We start from the raw sequence: 11782 nt of genomic DNA on the forward strand, positions 1-11782 counted from the left end.
CGTCATGGTCTTTCTGCTCTGGCTTTCCCCTCCCGTGTCTCTCTCCTTAGAGACGTAGTGAATCCTGGAAGGATTTGGAGGAAAGATACACTGCACTGATTTGGAGCTTATTTGTGAAAGTCTTTGTTCTAAATATATCAGTTCCGGGTCTCATGAAGTCCTGGAAGAAAAGAACGTAGAGGCTTAGAGGAAGAAAAGAACTCTATCCCCAGATTTGTCACCTGTGTGTAAACAGGAATTTTATTTGGCTGCAAGTAATGGGCCCCAAAATAGTGGCTTAAATGAGATATTATTTGTATTTCCTGTAAGACATGGTTCCAGGCAGTCCAGTCTCTTCCTCTGGACCACTGATTCATTCAGGAAGGTTCTTTTTCCATCTCTCAAGAGCAGGCTTGCGGGGAGGGAAGCAGGAGCTTCTGTTCTGTCTGCTCTGTCAGCTTCTCAGAGTGGGGCCATCAGCTCCCATGGGGTCCCCGAGGAACCAGGCATGAAACCCACACAGTCCCGTTTCTCCCAGATAGCACATTGCTGGGAAGGGTGTGTGTTGATGGGGTGGGTGGGGGTGCATTTTAGAGGATTGAATTAATGGACGAGTCTGCAATTCCTGTTGGAACAGAATGAAAACACAGCGGACACTGTCAGACAGGATACAGTTTAACATCCCATCAGTTTTTTTCAGCACTTAGATTAAATGGACTTCTCCCAAACAGAACAGAAATGGGTGGGATAATACAATCCAGTAACCAGACGCACGGACGCATCCATGGCATGGAAGGAGGCATGGCGGGGATTTTTTTTTGCCAGAAACGTGGCATCTGACCAGGCACATGCATTCCTCTGACTTCTGTGTGGCAACGGTCTTTGGCAGAAGCCCCTCAGCCTGCCCCAGGCATGCTTCTTGGTCCACAGTTATATGGAGAAGCCCAGCAGAGGAGGGAGGTGAACAATGAGAAACCAGCTTAAGGAGCAGGGAACGTGGGCGAGACTGGGAGCCTTCAAGGTCAGCCCAGACCTTGGATACCTCCTAGAGTCTTGTGGTCCTCAAACTGCCCTCCACCAAGGCAACATGCGGTAGCAGCATCACCTGGCCCTCGTTCCACGGCAATGCTCAGATGACAAGCTTGTGTGGGGAGGAAATGAGACTTGGGACATGTGGATGACCATCGAACCAGCCAGGGGTCCTCCCTGCTTGCTCCCAGGTGGGAAAGCACAGAGGACTCTGAGAGTGACAGGGTGGGGCTGTTACAGAACCTGCTTTCATGTCAGAAACCATCCGTAAGCCACATGAGGCGCTGCAGCCACAGTGAGTGACATAGTGACTGACGACACCCCGTGACGGGCCCTGACTGCCTGTGTGCAGGGGCCAGGTGACCGTGCTGTTTGAATGAGAAACATGGTCATTCTGGCTGAAACTCCCCGAACTCTGGCTCCTTGGGTGGGCAGGGCAGGGCGTGTCCCCATGTCACAGGTACCTGCCTCCACAGAATTTCCCATGATGCAGAGCGAACAAGGTGATGTCCTGACTCTGCAAATGGAACCACGGCAATAAGGATGGAGACACCTGGAGGCCTGTTAGAGAGCGAGGTTGCCATAGTGATGCAGTCCCGGGCAGGGGCGGAGGCGGGGACAGAAGGCTGAGGTGACCTGGTGATCAGATGCTGTCCACTGGGCCACAGGCCTCTGGGAGCCTGGCTTCCTCACAGGTACCCTCCTGGTCTGGCCACCTCTGTATGCTGCAGAAAGCCTCTGTTTGGGAGAGCACTTACCTCACGGGTGATTTCTGTGTGGTTAGCCCTGGGGAACCCCCACCCAGTCTCTGCCACAGACCCAGGAGGGCTTCGAGGAGAAGCTTCAGTAAGGCACTTGGGGAAGCAGGTGGCGGGGCGAGGAGCAGGCCAAGGGAGGGGCTCAGGTGACCATTCCAGATCAGGGAACTTGCTCCACGGTTTCCTAATCATTCCTGCTCCCCTCCCCCAGCTCTGCACACACTGTTCCCGCCAAATGCTTTCCCTTCCTGCCTGTGCCGTTCTCCTCTTTCCTCTGGTTCTGTTGGTTCTGTTGGCTGCACAGCCTCCAGCTAGACTAGACTGCTCCCCCGCCTCCTGCCGCCACGTTCCTGCCCCCACTCTCACAGCCCCAGAAAGGACTCAGCACCAGGTGTCCGGCTGCCTGTTGGCCTGGCCGTGTCTTTCTCTCCATGTGGAAGATGAATGCAGGGACCGGCTGTCTAGCTTGCTCCTTCTCAGGGCCTGGCCCCGAGCTGAGCCCTCGCTGAATGTCTGTGGGTGGGTAGGGGCTGGGAGAGCAGAAGTCGGGACTTTCTGAAGTAAAAGCCATCTCTGGAAACCTCCAGACACTCAGCTGTGGAGTCGAATCTCTGGGTTGTGATTCTTGATGGGGATGAAGGAGAGCAAACGCTTACAGAAGCCCTCTGCAGCAGCTTTCCATCCAGCTGTTCCAGAATCTGGGGTCGGGGGAGAAGGAAGTTAGGGCAACATGCACTTGTTCTTGGCTAAGTGTCCAGTTCAGATGGAAGAGTAGTCACGGAGAAGGAGTTAGAAGGTCAAGGGGAGACTGTGATACCCCCTAGCACATGCCACCACCTCTGGTGTAAATACTGTATAACTGAAGGTTAAATTGCTTCTCCGACTAACTCCCAGAGCCATTTCCAGGGGATAATGTGCCTTCTTGGGAAGTGTTTCTTCCAAGTCAACCTTCACTTCTCACTCTTTGGAATGTTTGGTACTGTAACTTATATGATCTCTTGAAATGCAAGCTAGCAACTCGCCCACAGAGAGAGCTGGGGTGGGTAATCCCAATGATCAGGACTTCCCTCCTCTCTGCAAAGGGCCTCTGCTGGTCAGTCTGGGTTCTGGAAGGAAGCAAATGCAGAATCCAATTCAGGCACTCAGAAGTGTAAGCAGGAGGTTCTTCTCAGGGGGTAGTCCATCTCAAGGAATTTCCCAACATGCATAGCGCTTGGCAGAGCACATTCATTAGATGAGTGATGCCTGGATGCGCAGGCTGAGGCGGCAGCCATGGAAGGTGACGGCTGCGGCCAGGATCTGGGGGGAAGCGCAGGACACAGCAGAGACTAAATGAGGTCATCCAGTGGTGCCTCCCAGCCACACAGAGGGCGCAGCCCTGAGCTTGCTTTTTCCCATGGGGCCCAGAAGAGGGTTTGCCTGCATCAGTTTTATGGCAGACTCCACCACCCAAGGGACCAGAGATGTTGGACTCTGGCCATCACACCTTCTCCTGGACAAGGTGTCGGGGTGGTGGGGTGGACAGAGGGCAAGGTTGCCATCAGCGGTTCAGGAAGAAGGACTTGAGGTTCTGGAAGAACACTGACTTCTGTCTCTGCCTCTGTTTCTTCTTAATGATGGGCACCCAGACCAGCCCACACACCAGCATCATGAGTCCCAGAGACAGGAAGGCAGGCCCCACCATCTTCAGGACCTTGAGGCTCATGTCGCCCAGTTTCAGGGTGTAGGCCAAGCAGGTGATGACCACACCGAAGAGGAGGATGGCACCGCCCACGGACATGATAACGATGGGTTTGCGGTAGATTTCCCAGTTACTCCGGGAGGTGGCGGTCCAGACGGACTCACTTCTGGAGCTGATGCACAGGGAGCTGGCTGTCTGGCTGGGCAGAAGGTCCTTGGACTCAGGAGACTTCTCTTCGACCTCCAGGCCCTTGGGGAGGGCCTCCATGGTCACTGCTTCCTAAGCCTGGGCTCCTGGTACCGGCAACGGTTAGAAGCAAGGGCAAGGACTCTTCACACACCCTTCCTGTTCTCAGCATCCGTCTCCAGCCTGGCTCTCAGTGCTGAAGTCAAAAGGAAAAGCAGATGAGATCTACGAAAATAAGAAGCCTCTCAAGCTGTTTTTTTTTTTTTTTTTTTCCCATGTGAGAGATAAATGGGCTTCCCTGGTGGCTCAGACAGTAAAGAATCTCTCTGCAATGCAAGAGACCTGGATTCAATCCCTGGGTTGGGAAGATCCTCTGGAGAAGGAAATGGCAACCCACTCCAGTATTCCTGCCTGGAGAGTTCCATGGACAGAGGAGACTGGCGGGCTACAGTCCATGGGGTCGCAAAGACTCAGACCCAACTGAGCGACTAACACTTTAACCAACTTCTTATTATTTAATCAGGGAACAATGATGTCCTTTAAAAGAACAAACAAAAGCTATAATTTACGAAATGTCATCTTATTTTCAGACTCAACCGCTTCCCAGCTGTGTGATCTGGAGTGTGTTATGGCATCCCTTCCAGTCCCCACTCCTGGGGCCTCACATTCTTCTTCTCCCTTTGCGTTTCCTGTTGGGGCACCGCAGGCCCCTCTCAAACAGCATTTACTAATATCCCTTTTTGTGAGCAGGATGGGAGAGATTTCAGTACACAGCAGTAAATTTACTGGGAAGGTGAGCTGTGTTGGATGAGGACTGAAGGCCCTGAGGGGCTGGGCTGGGAGGTTTCAGTGGAAGGAAGGCCTGGGGTGGGGGCCTCCCGGACTATCCATGGGTTTGCATGTTGGCTCAGCCCCCAGGGGAGCAATTTGAGAAGGGAGATGGAGGTCCTTTCCCCTTGGAGGCCTCTTCTGGGTGTCAGGAGGCAGATGTAGTGCGTGGAGATGTATCAGTGTCTGTTGCACAGAACTAGGGAAGGTCAGGCTTCAGGCTGGCGCCAGGAGGAACACCGGCCTTGGGGCTCCAGAGCATGAGGAGGAGATAATGTACCCCACACCTGTCCATGCAGGACTCCAAACTTGAGCAAGAGAAGCTAGATGCTATCTTCCATTTACAGAAGACTCGAAAACGTGTAAGACAATCAGTGCCACATAGTGGTTACCTTCAGTTGGGATGGTGACCGGAAGGGGGACTAGACGGAAACTTCTGGAGTGCCAGCATGGTCCAGCTCTCTGTCTGGCCATAGCCAGTTACATGGGCTGTTTACTGCAACATGACTACAATCATGTGCGTGTGATAAAGATCAGTAAAATGGCATGGACCTAGAGACGATCATACTAAGTGAGTAAGCCAAACAGAGAAAAAAAATGTCATGTTGTCTATATGTGGCATCTAAAAAAAATGATAGAAATGAACTTAAATACAAAACAGACACTGACCCATAGACACAGAAAACAAACTTATGGTTACCAAAGGGAAAAGGAGGAGAGGGACAAATTTTAAAAAAGATCAGTAAAATATTTCAATAAGGAAAATCAAAAAATATAACTAAATACAATATGTCCCTTTTTTGGATTCTGACTAGAAGAGACTAACTGGTACATTTTGGGATCGTTTTAGGGAAATTTGGCTTTGGTTTGGATGTTAAATGCCACTGAGGATTTAAAATGTGTATTTGGGGGCTTTCCTGGCAGTCCAGTGATTAGGACTTTCACTGCTGTGGGCCTGGGTTCGATCCCTGGTTGGGGAAATAAGATCCCACAAGCCCTGCGGTGTGTCTAAAAAAAAATTTTGTATTCAGTATAATGACGATACTGTGGACACAGAAGAAAGCGTCTTAATGAGTATAGAGTTATATCTTGAAACCACATATGGGGATGAAATGTCTCAATAGCATGATATACGTGAAAACATGAACCTCCAGATCAGATATGACATAATATTAAAGGTTATAGAGTCTTTTTATGGAAGATGGATGTATGGAAGTTGGCTATCTTACTATCTTACCTAAGTTGTTTATCCTACTATAAACATGTTTGCAAATGTCTGTAATAGATGAGACACTGAATATACAAACGGACAGCAGCCAGACATGTCTAAAGGCAGAACTCTGACCCATAACTTGCAGTAACCAGCCTGAGAAACCAGCCTGAGAAACCACCAGCCCAGGAAGCCAACCCTCTCTCTGGAAGTCAGGCTTCAAGGAAGTCACACCACTATTCCTAGTAACTAGCCCCACAAGCCTAACAGACAACTACTTTTGACAAATACACCAAGACTATTCCATGGGGGAAAGGGAAGTCATTGCAACCAGTGGTGTTGGAGTAACTGAATATTCATATGGAAAAAAGTGAAACTTGTCCCCCCCTCATACCATCAACAAAAAATGAATTTGTGATGGATCATGGGCAAAACCTGAACATAAAAGTGAAAACCGTAAAGCTCTTAGGAGAAAAAAGTAGGAGGATATCTTTGTGACCTGGTAGTTGGCAAATTTCTTAGGACAGAGATGGCAATAACCAAGGAAGAAAAAAAAATCAATAAATTAGATTTCATCATAATTTAACACTCCTGCTCATTGAAAGCTACCAGAAGAAAATGAATAGGCAAGCTATGGACTGGGAGAAAATTTTAGCAAAATACGTATTGTCAAAAGATTTGCATCTGGAATATGTAAAGAACTACCACATGGGATTAATATCAACACTAACAGCACAATTTGAAAAATGGGCAAAAGATTTGAAGAGATCCATTACAGAGGAAGACAGATGAAGAAGAAATCCATGGGGGAAAAAAAAAAAACACCTTGAGACTGACATGCAAATTAAATGAAAGATGAAATGCAAATTAAAACTACAAGGAGATACATTCACTCACTAGAATGGCTAAACTTTAAACATCTCACAACACAAATGCTGGTGAGAGTAGGGAACAACCAGAGCTCTCGTGGACTGCTGGTGGGAGTGTAAAATTGGACAGCCACTTTGGAACCAGGTCAAATAGTTTCTTGCAAAGGGAAACATCCACCTTCCCTTTGAGCTAGCAATTCCACTCCAAGATAAATGGAAACCTATGTGCACCAAGACTTGTTTAAGAATATTCGTCGCAGCTTTGTTCATAGTAGCTCTAATCCAGAAAACAACCCCAATATCCATGAACAGGAGAGAAGATGAACACACGTTGTATTTTCACGAATATACAAAATACTATTCAACAATAAAAAGGAACCAACTTTGGATACACAATCAACTTGAACGAGTCCCATAGATGTGGTGGGTGAAAGAAGTCAGATATGAGTGAGCACATATAATATATGTTTCCACTTATATGATCTTCTAGAACTTTCTAAGGACTAATCTAGGGTGACAGATCTCAAAACAGTGGTTGTAAGGGTGGGGAGGAAATAACTGGGACTTTCTGGGGCCAGTGGAAATGCTCCATCTCTTTATGTCAGTGTGGGTTACATAGAGGATCCATTTGTCAATGTGGTACACTAAGATTTGTGCATTGCAATGTGTATAAATTATACCCGGTGAAAAAGAACCGTAAAAGTCGTAGTAAGAATAATCGAGTGGGTCAGTCTGGGGAGCAGGTGAAAGTGTAGTTAAATCAAGAACAGCAGAGTGTTGATAATGGTTGAAGTCCTATGATGGAAATCGGGATCCAGGGTACAGGTGTGGGCAGGAAGCACGTTACCCCAAAAAAGGAAAGTGGGAGTGTGGGCAGGGGCAAAGTAACCACAGAATAGGAGAGAGAAGGAAATCTATGAGGTGAGAGTGTCACCTGGCTTTTACAGGAACCCTCTGTGCTGATTCTGAGAAAGAAAAGATCCCTGAGAGAAAGAGAAGGTACATCTTTGAGAGACTGGGATTTGGGGACAGAAGATGGAGGTGGAGATGGAGATGGGAGTGGAGATGGAGGTGGAGATGGGAGTGGAGATGGAGGTGGAGATGGAGATGGGAGTGGAGGTGGAGGTGGAGATGGAGGTGGAGGTGGAGGTGGAGATGGAGATGGGAGTGGAGGTGGAGGTGGAGATGGAGGTGGAGATGGAGGTGGAGATGGAGATGGAGGTGGGAGTGGAGATGGAGATGGAGGTGGAGGTGGAGGTGGGAGTGGAGATGGAGGTGGAGGTGGAGATGGAGATGGAGGTGGAGGTGGAGGTGGAGATGGAGGTGGAGGTGGAGGTGGAGATGGAGATGGGAGTGGAGGTGGAGGTGGAGATGGAGGTGGAGATGGAGATGGGAATGGAGATGGAGGTGGAGGTGGAGATGGAGGTGGGAGTGGAGATGGAGGTGGAGGTGGAGGTGGAGGTGGGAGTGGAGATGGAGGTGGAGGTGGAGATGGAGATGGAGGTGGAGGTGGAGGTGGAGGTGGAGGTGGAGGTGGAGGTGGAGGTGGAGGTGGAGGTGGAGGTGGAGGTGGAGGTGGAGATGGAGGTGGAGGTGGAGATGGAGGTGGAGATGGAGGTGGAGGTGGGAGTGGAGATGGAGGTGGAGGTGGAGATAGAGGTGGAGATGGAGGTGGAGGTGGGAGTGGAGATGGAGGTGGAGGTGGAGATGGAGGTGGGAGTGGAGATGGAGATGGAGGTGGAGGTGGAGATGGGAATGGAGATGGAGGTGGAGGTGGAGGTGGAGGTGGGAGTGGAGATGGAGGTGGAGGTGGAGATGGAGGTGGGAGTGGAGATGGAGGTGGAGGTGGAGGTGGAGATTGAGATGGAGGTGGAGGTGGAGATGGAGGTGGGAGTGGAGATGGAGGTGGAGGTGGAGGTGGAGATTGAGGTGGAGGTGGAGATGGAGGTGGGAGTGGAGATGGAGGTGGAGGTGGAGATGGAGGTGGGAGTGGAGATGGAGGTGGAGGTGGAGATGGAGGTGGGAGTGGAGATGGAGGTGGAGGTGGAGATGGAGATGGAGGTGGAGGTGGAGATGGAGATGGAGGTGGAGGTGGAGGTGGAGGTGGGAGTGGAGATGGAGGTGGGAGTGGAGATGGAGGTGGAGATGGAGATGGAGGTGGAGGTGGAGGTGGGAGTGGAGATGGAGGTGTAGGTGGAGATGGAGGTGGGAGTGGAGATGGAGGTGGAGGTGGAGATGGAGGTGGAGATGGAGGTGGGAGTGGAGATGGAGGTGGAGGTGGAGATGGAGGTGGGAGTGGAGATGGAGGTGGAGGTGGAGATGGAGGTGGGAGTGGAGATGGAGGTGGGAGTGGAGATGGAGGTGGAGGTGGAGATGGAGGTGGGAGTGGAGATGGAGGTGAGAGTGGAGATGGAGGTGGAGGTGGAGATGGAGGTGGGAGTGGAGATGGAGGTGGAGGTGGAGGTGGAGATGGAGGTGGGAGTGGAGATGGAGGTGGAGGTGGAGGTGGAGGTGGAGATGGAGGTGGAGATGGGTTTGGAGATGGAGATGGGGGTGGAGACGGAGATTGGAGTGGAGATGGGAGTGGGGATGGGGGTGGGAGTAGAGATGGAGGTGGAGATGACAACAGAGATGGAGGCAGAGATGAGAGAGGACGATGGAGGCAGAGGTGGAGTTGAGAGATAGGGGGAGAGAAAGAACAAGCATTTTACTGTTTTCACCTCATCCCTGGAAAGATATGTTCAGACGGTAAAGCATCTGCCTATAGTGTGGGAGACCCGAGTTCGATCCCTGGGTCAGGAAGATCCTCTGGAAAAGGAAATGGCAACCCACTCCAGTATTCTTGCCTGGAAAATCCCATGGACGGAGGAGCCTGGCGAGCTACAGTCCATGGGGCCGCAAAGAGTCGGACACGACTGAGCGACTTCACTTTCACTTTCTTGAAGGCAAACTCTTTCACAGAGCCAGGAGGCCTTGGACAGAGCAAAGACAGGGTGGTTGGCAGAATTAGTGTCCAGAAGGGACTGTCTCTAATCTTGTTAGAGCACGTCTCCTTATCTGTGGCATATTTGTAATGGGCCAGGTATTTGGAGACCCTGCCTACGAATATCTCTTCAGTGTTTGCCCTTGACCGTGTGTTCCCCAGGTTGCTCCACAGTGCTCCCTGACACTGCACCAAACTCTAGACATGGAGCCACAGACACACGTCCCTCTCCGAAGAGGGGCTCTGGGCGTCCTCATTTCCTGGCTCGGCAGCATCTCTGATGAACAAGGTAAAGTGACATCTCAAAATGAGAGGGGCGAGGAGCAGGAGCTTTCTGGCTCTTTCTCACGCACTCATAGGTTCATTCGCCAACGGGCGGTTGGGTGGGTTGCATGGATCTTGCAAGCTGGTGAGCAACACCGAGTGTCCAGGATAGTAAGGACCCTATAGTTTTCCTTCTGGTAGATTCTCAAGTGTCAGAAATGCACCACTTAACGGATGACAGTTAAAAGTGAAATAAGCGGGTCACTGCCCTGGAGGTGACCAGAGGCGTGTCTGTTCTTACAGGGCTGGACATTCTCCAGTCGCTCCCCGAGTCCTTGCAGGGCCAGGCCTGGGGCTTCCTCGGCTTCCTGTGCCCTCCAGCAGGTAGCTCAGCACCTGGCTGGGGCTTGGGGATCACCAGTCACGTGGTAAATGACTCACTAAGCAGCGGAACTGCGATGGGAAGATTGAGCATCGCAGGGTCAAGTCTCCTTTGCTGTTCCTCCCCATCCATCACCTGTCCCCTTTGCTCTTACAGGGGGTGGAAGGATGGGACTAGCTAACCTGGGGGCAGGAGAGGCAGCTGTGAGGAGCAGGGGGACCCCCCTGACTGCCCTCCTCCCTCCCTGGTCTCTGATGGACAGACCTCTCGTCAAGACTGGGTGCTTTCTGCTGGCTGGCCTTCCTGAAGTCTGCAGGGTGCCCCAGTGGCTTCTCCAAACAGAAGCAGCACCTGGTGCATCAGGGGAGGGTCGACACTTCATACAATAACAGTAACTGTCATTTCTACGACTCTTACTAGGGGCTGAGGACCAGGCTCAGTGCTTTTTCGGCAGTGTGTCATTTCCCTCTCCTGACAAGTCACTGAGATTGGGACAATTATTATCCCATTTTGCAGGTGAGGAAACTGAGGATCAGAAAGGTTAGGTGATTTGCCCAAAGTTACTTAGCAGGTACATAAAGAACCAGGCTAGAAATGGGAGTCGTGGAGCCTGTTTTGCTGCAGAGCCTGGGTTCGAGTCTATCCTGCTCCCCGTTGGGAAGGTTTTGAGCTTTTGGTTTTCTTTTTAAACTAGGGGAGTGGTGAGTGAAGAGCGCAATGAGGGCATGGGCCATGAACAGAATTGCAGGGTGGCTGCTTCAGGTGAGGCATTAGGCCGACACTGCTGGGTGAAACTGCTGAGGATGTGCGGGCTGGAGCCTGGGGCCTTGAGCTGCAAGTAGCAGAGCAAGAAGAGGCCTGTGGCAGTGGCCACAAGCACCCCCTCCCCACCACTGCCATCATCCCAGTAGAGCACAAAATGCCTGGTACCTGCCACTTTCTTCACCTGCAGCATCTCTTATTAGCTCCATGAGGTTATTGTTGTTTAGTCGCTAAGTCATGCCCGACTCTTTTGTGACCCCGTGGACTGCAGCATACCAGACTCCCCTGTCCATGGGATTTCACAAGCAAGAATACTGGAAAGTGAAAGTGAGCGTGTTAGTCACAGTCTTGTCCGACTCTTTTTGACCCCATGGACTGTAGCCCAACAAGCTCCTCTGTTCATGGAACTCTCCAGGCAAGAATATTGGAGTGGGTTGCCACTTCCTTCTCCAGAGGATCTTCCTGACCCAGGGATTGAACTCAAGTCTCCTGCATTGGCAGGTGGGTTCTATACCACTGAGTCACCAGGGAAGCCCCAGCTCTATGAGGGTGGTACTGTTATTATCATTCCCATTTTACAGATGAGGAAACCAAGGCTCAGAGCTGCCTAAACCCAAGTCATGGTCTTTATATTCTACTGTGTTTGCTCAAGAAAGAAGCCTGCCCTTCCCCTTCACTTAACACTGTCAATATTAATAGATTGCCTGATTTGGCCAATAAAATATCAAAATGCCCAGTTAAATTTGCATTTCAGATAAGCAATGGATGCTTTTACTTATAAAAATGTTCCAAAGGTGACTTGGGACATCCTTACGCAGAAATGCATTTGTTGTTTGTGAGAAATTCAAAAG

The 11782-nt window shown here is 50.7% G+C and overlaps 1 protein-coding gene across 1 annotated transcript; it reads right to left on the reverse strand.

Moving 5' to 3' along the window:
• PIRT (phosphoinositide interacting regulator of transient receptor potential channels) lies at nucleotides 210–11124 on the reverse strand. Its single transcript, XM_018064003.1, has 2 exons — nucleotides 10939–11124; nucleotides 210–3726 (listed from the first exon to the last, which is right to left on the reverse strand). The coding sequence occupies exons 1-2, from the start codon at nucleotides 11122–11124 to the stop codon at nucleotides 3307–3309; spliced, it is 606 nt and encodes a 201-aa protein (XP_017919492.1). The 3' UTR covers nucleotides 210–3306.

This window comes from Capra hircus, chromosome 19, assembly GCF_001704415.2.
Source record: "Capra hircus breed San Clemente chromosome 19, ASM170441v1, whole genome shotgun sequence".
NCBI lineage: Eukaryota > Metazoa > Chordata > Mammalia > Artiodactyla > Bovidae > Capra > Capra hircus.

Coding starts and splice junctions, on each gene's coding strand:
- PIRT (XM_018064003.1), bottom strand. CDS start 11,124: ATGCTGCAGGTGAAGAAAGTGGCAGGTACCAGGCATTTTGTGCTCTAC. Junction 3,727..10,938: donor CCCAGCAGTGTCGGCCTAAT/GCCTCACCTGAA, acceptor GCCCAGGCTTAG/GAAGCAGTGACCATGGAGGC.